General features: G+C 42.3%; 1 protein-coding gene across 4 annotated transcripts in view; it reads right to left on the reverse strand.

Moving 5' to 3' along the window:
* The window catches only part of LOC133478123 (synaptic vesicle glycoprotein 2B-like), an 87,177-nt gene that overhangs the window by 44,707 nt on the left and 25,489 nt on the right, over nucleotides 1-16,981 (reverse strand). For 3 of the 4 annotated variants that reach the window (XM_061773754.1, XM_061773753.1, XM_061773755.1), the window contains exons 2-3: nucleotides 5,205-5,735; nucleotides 879-1,102 (exon numbers count right to left, since the gene is read on the reverse strand). In XM_061773754.1, the coding sequence (XP_061629738.1) occupies nucleotides 879-1,102; nucleotides 5,205-5,446 (466 nt within the window). In that variant the 5' untranslated portion in view covers nucleotides 5,447-5,735. Of the gene's footprint in view, nucleotides 1-878; nucleotides 1,103-1,500; nucleotides 2,867-5,204; nucleotides 5,736-16,981 lie in introns of those variants that run through there. The other variant, XM_061773756.1, reaches the window with a different exon arrangement.

The raw sequence follows: 16,981 nt of genomic DNA on the forward strand, positions 1-16,981 counted from the left end.
GTTCTCTGTTGTTTCTCCACTGCTGAAAAAGATCCAGCTGCCTTGGGCAGAATCTGGACCAGTCACTGAACATAACATTCCTCTACATGTTCAGGTACCAGAAATTAAAAACAAGAGTCAATGGCAACAGCAAAATAAGATGTTTGCGATTGGTAGAAAATATTTGGCAATTTTTTAATGGGTGCAACACACATCATCAGCTTTGCTGCTCATTCCACAGATGTATCTTCCTTACAGATGTGCACCATTTAAAACAAAACTGTAAAATTGTTGCATTGAAGAAATAATCTACCAAACACAAATTTCCTCAATATTTGTACAATTTATCATTAGTAATTGTTTGTCCCAACTAGCTTTGCTGACAATGTTGGTTTGACATCTGAAAAGCAGATCATATACCAGAGGTCAGTAACTCAGCATGAGTTTAACCATTAGTGTATAATAGAGCACTCTGCCAAAATGCCTTTTGACCTGTTAAGGTTGCTGTGCTACTCTCTTATGCATGACAATAAAGTACACAATGCAAAGGATGAGAAGCTGGTTCGAACCTTGGAGACCTCATAAAGTTAGAGCAAGTCAAGTAACACAAATGTTTTTTGGGTTTCAGCTACAAAAATATGGCCACCCGCTACCCTCTGCCATGATGGAATACAGAATGAAATTGATTATTTTCTACAATTCTGGATCCTTTTGGTATTTAGACAAAATCATGATGCTGATATGTTATTAAGACACCTGGGAAACATTGTGGGGGGGGAAACACAATATCTGTCTTCTTTAAGACAACCCTGGACTACAGCAACACATGGAATCATGGACGTGGACGAACACAAGCAGAAACATAACACAAGTCAGTATCAAATCAGTGAGCCACTTACCCAGCATCCCTTTCTCTGCATTGGACAGGCACAAATCCTTTTCGGCAGATGGTAGAACAAAGGCAACCACAAAACATTCGACCCCATCAGCCATCAGAGCCAGGCCCAGCACCATGAAGAGTGTCCACTGGAACTTTCCATGGCCACAATCTTCCATGATATCCTCATACTGTTCCGATAGCTCCTGCAGTTCTGAGAGTGCACCGCCAGTTCGAGATTTCGCCCTGAGATTGTGCGGGAAATAAAACAATTGTTCTGGTTGAATCACTCCATATTGAGCTCACATTAACACCAAAAGAATACATGCTGGTAATTGGACAGAATGACTACTAAAGCGACAAATAAGACTTTATTTAAATTAACTTTCTGTAAACTGCATTCCCTCACGTAATTTTTCGATAACATCAAAATGTTAACTTCTTTCTAGATTTTATTACTGAAAACATAATACCATTAATTTTACATGAATTTAACTGAGGATTACAGTGCATCTGTAAAGTATTCACGACACTTCACTTATTTTCCATTTAATTCTACACAATCCATAATGACAGTGAAAAAAGTGTTATGAGATTTTTGCAAATGTATATACTGAATGTATATTTTCTCTCTGAGCCCTCACCTTATCATGGTGGAGGGTTTCGTGTGTCCCAATGATCCTAAGAGTTAAGTTGTCTGGGGCTTATGCCCATAGCAGGGTCTCCCATGGCAAGCAGGACCTAGATAAGGGACCAGACAAAGCATGGCTCTGAACCCCCAATGATGAGTACTAGTTTTGGATCACGTTTTCCCTCGCCCGGACATGGGTCACTTGGGCCCTCCTCTGGCCAGTCCTGGAGGTGGGGCACGATGACGAGCACACGGTGCCTGCACTCATGGGGCCCAGCCGGGCACAGCCCAAAGAGGCAACATGGATCCCCTTCCCCATGGGTTCACGACTTGTGCGAGGGGCCAAGGGGTCGGTATGCAGAGAGTGGGGTGGTGGCCAAAGGCGTGGACCTTGGCGGCCTGACCCCTGGCTGCAGAAGCTGGCTCTTGGAACATGGAATGTCACCTCTCTGGCAGGGAAGCAGCCTGAGCTGGTGTGTGAGGTCGAGAAGTTTCAACTTGATATAGTCGGAGTCACCTCGACACCCAGCTTGGGCTCTGGTACCAGTCCTCTTGAGAGGGGTGGACTCCTTTCCACTCTGGAGTTGCCCCCGGTGAGAGGTGCCGAGCAGGTGTGGGCATACTTAGTGCCACCTGGCTCAATGCCTGTAAGTTGAGGTTCACCCCGGTGTACGAGAGGGTAGCTTCCCTCTGCCTTCGGGTGCGGGGTTGGGTCCTGACTGTTGTTTGTGCCTATGCACCAAACAGCAGCTCAGAGTACCCACACTTTTTGGAGTCCTTGGAGAGGGTGCTAGAGAGCACTCCCGCTGGGGACTCCCTCCTTCTGCTGGGGGACTTCAATGTTCACGTAGGCAATAACAGTAAGACCTGGAAGGGTGTGATTGGGAGGAAGATCCCCGATTAGAACCCAAGCGGTGTTCTATTATTGGACTTCTGTGCTTGTCATGTATTGTCCATAATGAACGCTATTTTCAGACATTAAGTGTCCATACGTGCACTTGGCACCAGAACACCCTTGGTCATAGTTTGATGATCAACTTTCGAGAAAGAACAAGATTGTAGATACAAGTGATGGCACTTTGTTTCCTGTGCAGGGTGTCTGGGCTCTTCCTCAGATATTGGGTGAAAAGCTGGGTCATCCAGGAGGGGCTCAGAATGGAGATGTTGCTCCTCTGCATTGAAAGGAGCCAGATGAGGTGGCTTGGGCATCTGTTTAGGATGCCTCCCGGATGCCTCCCTGGTGAATGTTCCAGGCATGTCCCACTGGGAAGAGATCCCGGGGACAACCCAGCACATGTTGAAAGGACTGTCTCTCGGTTGATCCAGAAGAGCTGAATGAAGTGGCTGGGGAGAGGGAAGTCTGGGCTTCCCTTCTTAAGCTGTTGCCGGATAAGTGAAAGAAAATGGATGATTGAATGGATATATGTACATAAGTATTCACAGCCTTCCCAAATATGATACTTTGTAAATGCATGATTTGAGGAATATATGAATTTATTCCATTTTGGAAAAACAATGTCACAGCAAATGTGGAAAAAATGGACTGTGAACACTTTACGGCTACATTTTTAACTTTATACAGAAGCAGAGGGACCGTAGTTGTTCGGTCATGATATTTTCTTTGAATACCACACTCACACTTATAAGACACAACATTATATGCAGTACCTGTAACTGAACAAGAATTGAGCCCACACCAGCTATGTGAAGTACAACATTACTACTGACTCCAAGTTAAGATATTAGCAATGTGTTAATTACTTATGTATGTACTGTATATCATTGTAGTTTGCTGTGATTTCGCTGAGTATTGTGTCTAATATTTTCCCCATTAAGAAAGTTTTGTTAAAAACCTTTTTATTTCCATCTAAATAAATACACAAAGTATGCCCATTGCATTTAAGTGATTACGAGAGTGATCTAACTCGTGAATCTACAACCCCAATTCCAATGAAGTTGGGACGTTGTGTTAAACATAAATAAAAACAGAATACAATTATTTGCAAATCATGTTCAACCTATATTTAACTGAATACACTACAAAGACAAGATATTTAATGTTCAAACTGATAAACTTGATTGTTTTTAGCGAATACTCATTAACTTGGAATTTTATGGCTGTAACACTTTCCAAAAAAGCTGGGACAGGGTCATGTTTACCATTGTGTTACATCACCTTTTCTTTTAACAACATTTAATAAACGTTTAGGAACTGAGGACACTAATTGTTGAAGCTTTGTAGGTGGAATTCTTTCCCATTCTTGCTTGATGTACAACTTCAGATGTTCAACAGTCTGGGGTCTCCGTTGTCGTATTTTCTGCTTCATAATGCGCCACACATTTTCAATGGGAGACAGGTCTAGACTGCAGGCAGGCCAGTCTAGTACCGGCACTCTTTTACTACGAAGCCATGCTGTTGTTACACGTGCAGAATGTGGTTTGGCATTGTCTTGCTGAAATAAGCAGGGGCGTCCATGAAAAAGACGTTGCTTGGATGGCAGCATATGATTCTCCAAAACCTTTATGTACCTTTCAGCATTAATGGTGCCTTCACAGATGTGTTAGTTACCCATGCCATTGGCACTAACACAGCCCCATACCATCACAGATGCTGGCTTTTGAACTTAGCGTCCATAACAGTCCGTCCGGATGGTTCTTTTCCTTTTTTACCCGGAGGACACGGCGTCCACAATTTCCAAAAACAATTTGAAATGTGGACTCGTCGGACCACAGAACACTTTTCCACTTTGCAACAGTCCATCTTAGATGAGCTCGGGCCCAGAGAAGCCGGCGGCGTTTCTGAGTGTTGTTGATAAATGGCTTTTGCTTTTCATAGTAGTTTCAAGTTGCACTTACGGATGTAGCGCCAAACTGTATTTACTGACATTGGTTTCCTGAAGTATTCCTGAGCCCATGTGGTGATATCCTTTACACATTGATGTCGGTTTTTGATGCAGTGACGCCTGAGGGATCGAAGGTCACGGGCATTCAATGTTGGTTTTCGGCCTTGCCGCTTACATGCAGTGATTTCTCCAGATTCAATAGTACGTTGAGGAACATTGTCCTTAAACTGTTCGACTATTTTCTCACCCACTTGTTCACAAAGAAGTGAACCTCGCCCCATCTTTGCTTGTGAATGACTGAGCAATTCAGGGAAGCTCCTTTTATACCCAATCATGGCATCCACCTGTTCCCAATTAGCCTGTTCACCTGTGGGATGTTCCAAACAGGTGTTTGATGAGCATTCCTCAACTTTCTCAGTCTTGTCTGTCCAAGAACGTGTTGCAGCCATAAAATTCTAAGTTAATGATTATTTGCTAAAAACAATCAAGTTTATCAGTTTGAACATTAAATATCTTGTCTTTGTAGTGTATTCAATTAAATATAGGTTGAACTTGATTTGCAAATCATTGCATTCTGTTTTTATTTATGTTTAACACAACGTCCCAACTTCATTGGAATTGGGGTTTTACCTAAATTCAGATACCAATGCCCCACATCCTCCATAGCCAAAAGAGTACCAAAATATTAGAAATAACCTTCTGTCTGAAATAATCGGTTCTACATCACAATCTAGTACAGTATTGTTAGTTATATAACCTACTGGTAAAAATAAAATAGGTAATGAGAAAAATTATAGGCTATTTTTGCATTGAATCTTATTATATGTCTGTACTGAATCTTGTGGTCTGTGAGTGCATTGTAGATATGTCTCACCTTGCAGCTCTTTGTGTGGCCTTGACCTCGTCAGGATGTGGTATACCTTGATACTCTCCTTCGTACATCTGGTCTTCTTCATCATGACCTTCAGTTACATCACTAGCAGCGTCCTCTTCCTGGGGAGGGTATTCGGCTTGGTAGCCATATCCATCGTGACCACCTCCATCACCTTCGCCATATGTCCCATAGCTGTCCCCATCACTTTGGTGGTATATGTTGTTTTGGTCACGGTTGGCCATGCTGTTTCTGTGCTGACTAATTGTACAAGTGGAAAGTGTCCCTTGCCTATGTGTTTTGTGAGAATAATCAGCAGCCTGTTTTACCTTTGAAGGGTAAAAAAATGTGAACCTTCAGTTACAGCATGATGAGTAAATTGCTTGAAAATATCAGATCCATTGGGCACAGTTATTGCACTTGTTGCTTTCTTGTAGTGAGTGTGTGATAGTGCGTGCCAGAATTTGATTTCAGATTTAAGATTCCTGATTTCAGAAGACTTCAGAAAATTGAAGGTGTCTCGAATATCCACTCCTAGAGACAGAAACAAAATGTTTAGTTAATTCTCAAACCACAATGAGATTTTCCCCATCTTTACGGTACGTTTATACCATGTTCCCAGTGGCCATGGAAGCCCTATTTGCCCGAAACACAATGCGCTGTGGGATGTTTGCAATTTTTGTCTTCGTATTCAAGTCTTGCTAAGTTTTCTCACGGTCCAACATGGTATATGCGACAGACTGTGGGGGGATAGGGCTACATAGTTACTGAGGCTCAAAGGTGGAAAATGGTTCAGACCGTGGTTTACCACAGATGCCAGTACGTTCCCTCCCAATACATTACATTCTGAAGAGGTCTCTTACAATTCTGAGGTCAAGTCAAGGCATTCTATGAATTCAACGTGGACGCCGGGCAGCTTTGGAGTGTGTTTGTGGTCCCAATAGAGTTGTGTGAAGCTCGCCAGCTGGGCCCGGGTCCAGAGTCGGCATCAGCACAAGGGGGTCTCATACTGTCTCTCAATAAATGCTTGATAATGTTAGTTTTCTGTCAATAACTAATTCACAAATCCATATCTTGTACCAAAACATGCAAAAGGGCCCGTTATACACCACTGCGCAGTGCACTCGCTCTCTCTCTCTCGCTATATATATATATATTATATAGTATATCATATATCGTATGGTTTTCGTTCTGTCAGGTTTAGTTGCCCAAACCCAGTTTTAATACGAGCAACTAGGTTTCTCAACCGCACCATGAGTGCCGTGGCAAATATTTTGACAATTTAAAAATCTCGTAGGGCGTCCACAGCAATCACAGCCTGCCACCTTTGCCCATCCCGTCCCCCATGTTGTGTCACAACCATCCCGTTTTGTCCATGGTGGCCTGAGACAGGGCTGCCATGGCCTCTGGGAACATAGTGTGAATGTAGCATTATGTTCTGAATTGACACACTCTTATCATAAAAATTCACATACGGTGAACCAAAGGAGAGCATTTAATGCCTGCGCGATATTAAGGATGTTTCTCTATGTACCGGAAAATCACTTTGAACTTCTGGCACAATACTTCAGTCTAAACTGATGTTATGAGATGCACTAAAATATTAAAACATACAGTATACATATAATCACACATGAACATAGGATCCAACGAAACGCTTGACTTGGAATAATGGCGCTATCAAGTTGTAACAGGAAGAAGAGAGAAGGCAAACAACAACAAAAAAAGAGAATAAAAAGACACAGGAAGACAGATTTAAGAAAGTGAAAGGGGCGAGACAAACAACCACTACAACTGCTTGTGGCACTTCATTTAAAAGTTCAGATTCAATTTAGGTTTTTTTTCACGAATTAAGGTTTTCGTTGTGTTGAGGAAAAAGTTGGACCCAAGCGCAGGGAAGCAGGGAGGCAGGCAGCAATTCAGGATGTACTCAAAAAAAGTATTTATTTTCAAAGAACAAAAGACAAACAACTGTGATTGGCTGGCAACCAGTTTCGGGTGTACCCCGCCTCCTGCCCGCAGTTAGCTGGGATAGGCTCCAGCACGCCAGCAACGCTAGTGAGTATAAGCGGTAGAAAAAATGGATGGATGGAAAAGACAAACAAGTCATGTAGAAGCAAACAGTACATTAATTACATTAACCCGACTAAAATTGCTGGTGGGAACATCATTTAAAAAAATAAAATGAAATTACAGTTTTGTCACAAATTAAGATTTTCGTAGTGTTGAGGAAAAAGGGAGATTCAAGCGTAGAGAAGGAGGAAGGCAGGCAGGAGTTCAGGATACACTTAAAAAAGTAATTATTTTCACAAAACAAAAGAAAAAAAAATCAATCAATCAATCAACCAATAAGTCAATCGATCAATCAATCAATCCATTATTTACACAGCATCTTTCAAATTTGAAACAAAAACACAGCCCTTCACAAAATGGGTATCCATCCATCCATCCATTTTCTGAGCCTATCCCAGCTATCATCGGGCAGGCGGCGGGGTACAACCTGAACTGGTTGCCAGCCAATCGCAGGGCACATACAAACAAACAACCATTCACAATCACAGTCAAACCTACGGGCAATTTTGAGTCTCCAATTAATGCATGTTTTTGGGATGTGAGAGGAAACCGGAGTGCCCGGAGAAAACCCACGCAGGCACGGGGAGAACATGCAAACTCCACACAGGCGGATTGAACCCCGGTCCTCATAACTGTGAGGCTGACACTCTAACCAGTCGACCACCGTGCCGCACAAAATGGGTAATAAGAGAAAAAAAATCCTCCTCCACCTACACGCTGTTAGGTCAAACAGAATGGAGGATCTGTATCCGTTTTATGCCGGAACAGTTTTATTGTGTGACAGTGGAGTTTTAAGCTTCCAGTGTGGTTTCTTAGTATTATAATTGATGTTTTTTGAGAATCAGAATCGATCCGTTGAACAGAACAAAGATTTTGGAGGGGAGAGAGAAACAAAAACAAAAGACAAAGCACTAATTGTAAACAGGATGAGAAAAGTAAATCATTACATATCTACAGCAATTAAACCTTAGATATGAGTGTTACATGGGGCTGTAGTGCTGCAACCTATGAGGGAAGGACAGGACAAGAAAGAACAGGACAAGCGCAGGAGAAAAAGCATGCAGGACAAGGGTCGTGAACCCGGCTGTACAACTGAAGTGTGGTGGGAGTGACTGTAAATTATAAAAGTCTCGAGGACGACAGTGTGAGTGAGGGGATACACAAGCAATTCACATATTCATGAGTTATTTGTCGCAATAAGTGAGTGGCCCCACACCCAGCAAAAGAGTCCCAGGGGTGTGTGCCTTGGGACATATGCAAGTGAATTGATACCGTTTTGCATGCACAAAGACTGACAGAAGTGTCCTGTAATTGCTGTGCCCACACCGAACAGGCTGAGGACCCCACCCTATCAATCGAGGGGAGGGATCCACCCGAGAGCAGCCCGGTGGACGGGACACGTCCTACACCGAGGGATCCAGGGAGGTCCGCCGGCACCACTTAGGCGCCCCGCCAACCCCAGGAGAGCCAGACGACCCCCCAACCTGCAGGGCCCACAATGCAGCCAGTCCCTGCCCAGCCCAAGGGCGGCAGAGTATCCCTTGTTTGTTGGAAAGGAGGAAGGCTAGGGGCACCCGGCAAGGAAACGATAAAGGGGGGGGACCCAGGGAGCAGCCGCGGGTCATGAGAGGGGAGCCCCAACGCCAACCAGTCATCCAGCCCGGGGGGGCGGCCTCAAGAGCACAGCCATGAAGCTAAGTGGGAACCCACCTCCCCCCTGTTACTATGACTCCCAGGTCCCCAACTGGCAGTCATTTATTTATTTACAGGATTTAACACCATTTGTGGTAGGCCATTTTATATAGTGGGCAACAATATTTGCTTTGCCACAGTTTCTTCCACAGCTACAAGTTGTAGAATCTTTGATAAAGATATGATTTCTCCTATTATTATATATTTAGTTATCCATCACTCCATTTTCTATCCCACTGGTCTTTATTGGGGTCGTGGGTGTGCTGGATGCTATTCCAGCTGACTTTGGGGAATAGACAGGGTACAGTCTTGACTGTTCGCCAGCCAATCACAGGGCATGTATCGACAATCATTCACACTCTCATTCACACCAATGGACAATTGAGAGCAGTGGTTCTTAACACTGTACTTGGAGGTACTGAACCTCGCAAATTTCATGTGAATTCACAGAACCCTTCACAATTGGAAAAATAAAATATAGTTTCTTTCAAATTCAAACGGGTTTCTATTTTATTTAAATGAAACACACATCAGTTGCACACAAAATCACACATGAATTTCACACACCAAAAAAAAAATTTAATTCTATGAAATTTTCTGCAAATGAGGGAATTTTGACAAGTGCCACTCTCATATCATTTTTCACAACAAAGTCAGTTTATTTTCTTTGCTTTTATGTCTGCCAACCTTGAAAAGGATTGTTCGCTAAGATATGTCCAGTATCGTAGTAGCTTGCCCAAATTTGGAAGTGGTTGCTTAGCGGCCCACCAGGAACCAGTAAGAATGCTTTTCACGCTTGCTGATCTATCATTGTCGTAGATATGACACACCACTTTGATCTGCGTGTCTATGGCAATGCTAAGCTAGAAGAGGGAAAGTGTCATCAAATTCCTTTTGTTTGTGGACGGCACGAAAACCAAAATAAATACAAAGTGTGTAGGATGCCTGCACATTGTGCTGCATACAGTTGCACACAATGCAGTAAAAGCAGAACTGGGAAAAAACTTTCATTGGTAAGAACATTTTTTGGGCTCTTTTTTCCAAATGTCCTGCATTAATAGGACATTGTTTGACATTGACAAAAATAAATCTCATGAAAATTTGTTGAGAAATCAGCAATCTTAGTTCACACATTGCCTTTGATGGGAACACTGACCCCACCAACGTGGCCGCCACGTAGGCACATCACACGTAATGGCATTTTCTAGTATCTATTTATTTTGCTATTCAAGTCTGTGTATTGCTGTTAGAACTCTAAAATCACTCCACCAACTCCTTTCCCATTAGATCCACCGTCTGATGCCACTGCAATGCGAGGTGCCGTGACGTCAGACGACCACCTTGAGCATCACTATCCAACGCAACATGGCGTTCCATTGCTGCACCCTTGCAGCACATACACAATGAACGGTCCCTTCTAAATGCAGGGTAAAAAGGCTTTTTACGGACGGACGGATGGATGCACACTTTGTGTGTGTCTTGTCCTCCGCCACATCCCTGAGACTGACTCACCGTACCCCTGGGGTTTGATCGAACCCAGGTTAAAGTAGAACCAAACAGACCACCAACAAAAAAACTGTCTAGTCAATTTGACACATCACAGACAAGCCGGACAATGAATGAATGAATACGAAATTCGGAAAGTATATGAAGTCAGGCTTCAAAATGGTCAAGAATGTAAACATGCTTTCAGCTAGCAGGATCTGTGGACGTGTCGATGAATGCTCTGAAAATCCCGCTTCCCCAGAACTCTCAGCAGTCAATTAAACACACGCCTTCTTTCATGGCTCCTAATAGGGAGAGAAGACTTTCCAGCGACGGACATTACAAACGCTCTAACTGGAAGCAGAGAAACAGCCTCTGAACTGGCATATTGAGCCGCGCCACCAAGACAATTTTTCCTCCTTTGAAATTCAGCGTGACAGCGCGCTTTTGTGGCCGCAGAAGGGTGTGCCATAAGCGGCCACGGTGGTGCGACTCGCACCGGTCCTCCTTGGATGATTTATTTCTTTTTTTTCCCCCTCCTCCTCCTCGCCCTCCGACTTGTGGCTGGTTGCTGTGAGGCTGACGGCCCTAAATCTATTATGGGTCAGGGTTAGGCTACTCTAACCGGTGCCGGACTGGCAAAGGGGCGCGAGGTGGCGGCAGGAAGTGGAAATTCAGCTGAATAGCCACTGCATTGAATAAGAGTGCTTGGTGTTTGTATATTGGGGGAGGGCCTCATGCTAGAAAGCATACGCCCCAGCCTGCTGTCATCATGGGTCTAGTTTTAAGCCCTGCCCCAAAAAATCAGGCCAACTGAGGTGATGAAAAAGTATTTTAAACTATATCTCAAAAAATCACTACTAAATTGTTCTTTGCACATGTTTTGAGCACTTCAATATATTTATCATATTTAATGTATTGCGAAACAAAACGCAACAATGAGTTTAGTTTAACTTCAACAACCACTGATTTAGAGTTTTGGAATGTGGGAGGAAGCAAACCAGATATTTATTTAAAATATAAATATTTAGAATTTAATAAATTCACAATATTTCAAATCATTTTGTGGAATCAAAGTATAATTTAGAGGTGGTGAGGACGCAGTCATTGTCAGATTTAATTTAATTTTGTCAAATTTGTGTTGAGACCCAATCCAGAAATATGGTGGACTGGACATGACTGCACTAAAACCACTGTACACTGTGTATTGTATTATACTGTAGGTCATAATCAGATATTGCGTTCACCATTTTCACTCATTCATTCATTTATGTATACAATTAGTACTTAATACAATAAAAGGTGCACTAAAAATGGAATGTAATATGAGATTTGAATGCATAAATGTGTCTCATAATCCTTATACTACTGGTTTTGAACTCATTTCCTTAGTGTCTATATTTGAGATTACCGGTATATGTGCAATTGTGCATGAGATTAAATCTGGTCCCAGTTGGAAAATGCATCAGATAATTGTGAAAAATATTTCTGTAAGAACAACAAGATGCAATCTCATTTCTCTTTATCTCCTGTATGTGTTGTAGTTTACAGTTCACATTTTTTGTTCGGTATTTATCTTCTTATTTCCTTTCTTCAACGCAAACAATAATATAAAGCACAGGCGAAAAAAAGAGACAATAATGACTATTGTGACTGACAGGTGACCCGCATTGATCCAACCTTCCAACAACAGACTATTTGCCACTGACAGATGGGCAGCAGGAAATTAAATTCTGGCAGACCTCATCCGTTTACCATTGTTGCACTGCCAGGCTTTATCTGCTCTCCATTTTTGAATAACGAACATAATTAATCTGATAGAGTCAGCAGCATCCACTGTGGGGTTCAACAACTTGTAAAAATGTAATCAGATCATTGAGATTCCAAGAATGTGACTTCCCCAAATGCATGTTTTCATACGTTATGAATCTCTTCAGAATTTTAAAATGCAATAAGTAATTACTTTGCAAACCTATGCTGCCAATTCAATCATGCGCAAATATGACCAACATGCATCCATTCTTGAGTTTGGTTGAGTTCTCTGCCACGTGTCTTTTCAACTGTCTTGAGAAACAAAATTATGGAATGCAGCGCATCAAGTCATAATGAGAGATGACTTATGCCTTAATTCCCATTGCACATTTTTCCCTTTTAATTTCACACTTAGAATTGCTGAAATGGTACCAAAAGTCGTCTTTGCAGTTAAAAATATGACAGCACCAGTTTGACCCTGGAAATGATTCATTTAAATTCAATTATTTCCTAAGGGAAAAGGTACAGTTAAGAATTGTAGGTTGACCAGTGTCCTTTAAATTTGGAGCGTCCACTTTATTGGGAAAATTGTCCTCCATGCAAAATACTAATACAAGAGCTGAAATAAAATCAATACTGGTAATAAAGTTAATTTAAGTGACACAATAAAAAAATTGTTTAGGTGCACTGAATTAAAAAAAATATTCAAATTGAAAATGAGTGGGCTATCAAAAGGACAAAGATTTATGTGTGGGAACTCAAACATGCAAACAAGGATGGCATCTGCTCATGTTGCCAGCCAGAAGCTGTTCCTAACTTGCTACTGAAAGAAAAAGGCTTGTGAAATAACCTCCAGTTATGTTCTGTAAAAGCGACATGTAAATGTTCCACTGATTAAGCATAAAGACACTCTTATCGTTATTCCCAAAAAACAAATACTTTGTGGGTAGAACATCTATGTATGTAATGTACCAACAGAAGTCGATTTTCTATTCTTCATCTGTTTTCCTGCTTCATCCTTTAATTAGTGGCTCGGGAGATGAGTTATGTCTAGAACAGATGTTCGCTCAGGTTGGAATCTGATGGTTGATTGAATTTTAACTTGGTTAAGGACCGCACACAAGAGCACATGCTAAACACACATGCGCACATCCTCTCACATAAACTGTCAAAACTAATAAAGACTCGATGAGCCTGATCTACTAAAGGTTTGCGCATGCAACAACAGATGCAACCTTGATTGCGCACGGAAACAAATGTGGAAGCTGTTCTCCGCACCGGGAGCAGCCAGAATCGTGTCCGCAAAACACGCCAAATTGCAGTTCATTTTGCATGTTGTGTGAGGAGCATGTAGAAATTTATTAATTTAGTTGATTCATCAAACCTGAGATGAATTGTGTCGGCTGGTTTTGTGTCTAGGAGGGGGCAGGGAGAGGTTTTCTGCTCATTTAAATATTTTTGAAATGCTAACAAAAAATGATGGTGGCATCTCAGCACCAATGCAATTTGGGAGCTTCTACTGTATATGATCTGATGGCTGACTTGGAGACAGTCACAAGGAGTCATGCCATGTCACCTATTACAAAACTCCTTTCAACTCAGCATTTCTTTGCATCTGGGTCATTTCACCACACTGTGACAGTTGGTGCTGCCCTCTCTCAAAGCAGTTTTCCCAGGGTGCTCTCCTATGTTTTACACCCAATGGTACGCAGGATGGGCACATACAGTACATCTAATTCCACGCACTCAGGATGATTTAAATCAAACAAATCAGAGCTTTTATGTGGCCCTGGCTATCCCAAAATGATCAGACTGATCAATATATTATCTGTAAATCAGTAATATGTTTACTTGGCTCGACCACTAACACTTCCGATTTCATCACTTCAATCTTCATTTTGCGCTTGTGGTACTCTTGCAAACTCTGCCACATTTACATCTGTTGCCAACAGGGCATGCAATCTTTTAAATTGAGTGAACACATACTTTATCGATCACTTTTTGGTATATTAGTACAACCCCAATTCCAATGAAGTTGGGACGTTGTGTTAAACATAAATAAAAATGGAATACAGTGATTTGCAAATCATGTTCAACCTATATTTAATTGAATACACTACAAAGACAAGATATTTAATGTTCAAACGGATACACTTTTCTTTTAACAACATTCAATAAACGTTTGGGAACTGAGGACACTAATTGTTGAAGATTTGTAGGTGGAATTCTTTCCCATTCTTGCTTGATGTACAGCTTCAGCTGTTCAACAGTCCGGGGTCTCCGTTGTCATATTTTACGCTTCATAATGCGCCACACATTTTCAATGGGAGACAGGTCTGCACTGCAGGCAGGCCAGTCTAGTACCCGTACTCTTTTACTACGAAGCCACGCTGTTGTAACACATGCAGAATGTGGTTTGGCATTGTCTTGCTGAAATAAGCAGGGACGTCCATGAAAAAGACGTTGCTTGGATGGCAGCATATGTTTCTCCAAAACCTGTATGTACCTTTCAGCATTAATGGTGCCTTCACAGATGTGTAAGTTACCCATGCCATTGGCACTAACACAGCCCCATACCATCACAGATGCTGGCTTTTGAACTTTGTGTCCATTACAGTCCGGATGCTTCTTTTCCTCTGGCCCGGAGGACACGACGTCCACAATTTCCAAAAACAATTTGAAATGTCGGACCACAGAACACTTTGCATCAGTCCATCTGAGATGAGCTCGGGTGTTGTTGATAAATGACTTTTGCTTTGCATAGTAGAGTTTCAAGCTGCACTTACAGATGCAGCGCCGAACTGTATTTACTGACATTGGTTTTCTGAAGTGTTCCTGAGCCCATGTGGTGATATCCTTTACACATTGATGTCGGTTTTTGATGCAGTGCCGCCTGAGGCATCGAAGGTCATGGGTATTCAATGTTGGTTTTCGGCCTTGCCACTTACATGCAGTGATTTCTCCAGATTCTCTGAACCTTTCGATTATATTATGGACCGTAGATGATGAAATCACTATATTCCTTGCAATTGCACGTTGAGGAACATTGTCCTTAAACTGTTCGACTATTTTCTCATGCACTTGTTCACAAAGAGGTGAACCTCGCCCCAGCTTTGCTTGTGAATGACTGAGCAATTCAAGGAAGCTCCTTTTATACCCAATCATGGCACCCACCTGTTCCCAATTAGCCTCTTCAACTGTGGGATGTTCCAAACAGGAGTTTGATGAGCATTTCTCAACTTTCTCAGTCTTTTTTGCCACCTGTCCCAGCGTTTTTGGAACATGTTGCAACCATAAAATTAAAAGCTATTGATTATTTGCTAAAAACAATCAAGTTTATCAGTTTGAACATCAAATATCTTTGTAGTCTTTTCAATTAAATATAGGTTGAACATGATTTGCAAATCATTGTATTCTGTTTTTATATATGTTTAACACAACGGCACAACTTTTGCAATCTTGCTTATCATGCGCAACACTCTCAGCAACAGTGTGCACCATCGGTTATAGGGAAAATGTTATTTGAGATTTTAGTCAAATTATGTGAGAAATCTACCTGTATAGTGCAAGGTACATGACAAAGTAGTAGACACCAGAGAACCTGGAAGAGCCCTTGACAAGTGAAGTGGTGAGCTGTCAGAGCCAGCAAGGCCTTTTCTACTGGCCTAAACATTATCAGAAGCACTGGCCTACATTTATAACCTACTGTGTATTCTAACATTTGTTTCGTGAAATTGAATTGAATTCATTCACTCCCAACAGGCTATTCGCTTTATTTCGTAGTGTTTATCTTGGCTGCACTGCTTCCAGTACTGGGCGTGCGTGTTAGGTTTTTTTTTTTTGTCCAGTCAGATTTTAGCCCCTTTCAGGCCTCTGCGCTGCCATGTCAATCTAATTTGCCGAGGGTCTTCAGAATCAGTAGTGTTGGCCTCCATCCATTTTCTACACTGCTTATCCTCACTAGGGTCGCGGGCGTGCTGGAGCCTATCCCAGCTAACTGCAGGCAGGTAAACCCTGGGTAAACCCTGAACTGGTGCCAATCGCAGGGCACATTTAAACAACCAACCATTCACACTCATATCCATATCTACGGACAATTTAGGGTCTTCAATTAACCTACCACGCATGTTTTTGGGATGTGGGAGGAAACCGGAGTACCCGAAGAAAACCCATGCAGGCACTGGGAGAACATGCAAACTCCACACAGGCTAGGTTGGAGTTGAACCCGGGTCCTCAGAACTGTGAGGCGGCTGCGCTAACCAGGTGCCCAACGTGCCGCCCAGTGTTGGCCTATGTAACTTAAATTATTTGCAAAGGGATTGTTCATTTTAATGTAATTATTTCCAAATCAGTATCATAAGGCGATTATTTTTGCACTGTTGTATTGTTAAAGGCCATGACTGGATTAAAGTTGCTACTAACCTCCCTGCAAAGTGTCACATAAAGCAAATGCTTTTCATAAAGAAAGGAACAGTGGGAGGATTGTCGGGCATTATTTTGTAGCAGGAACCACCTCGGAGGACACTGCTAATCTAACCCTCAGCTTTTAGTTGCGAGTCAACCACAAATTCAAGGCAACCTCTACAGCAATTTAACAAGGAAAAACAAAGCCTGAACAAAATATTGACCCCGCTCCTGACAATCCATCCATCCATTTTCTGAGCCGCTTCTCCTCACAAGGGTCGCGGGTGTGCTGGAGCCTATCCCAGCTATCATCGGGCAGGAGGCGTGGTACACCCTGAACTGGTTGCCTGCCAATCGCAGGGCACACATAAACA

Source organism: Phyllopteryx taeniolatus, chromosome 5, assembly GCF_024500385.1.
Source record: "Phyllopteryx taeniolatus isolate TA_2022b chromosome 5, UOR_Ptae_1.2, whole genome shotgun sequence".
In the NCBI taxonomy this organism is placed as follows: Eukaryota; Metazoa; Chordata; class Actinopteri; order Syngnathiformes; family Syngnathidae; genus Phyllopteryx; species Phyllopteryx taeniolatus.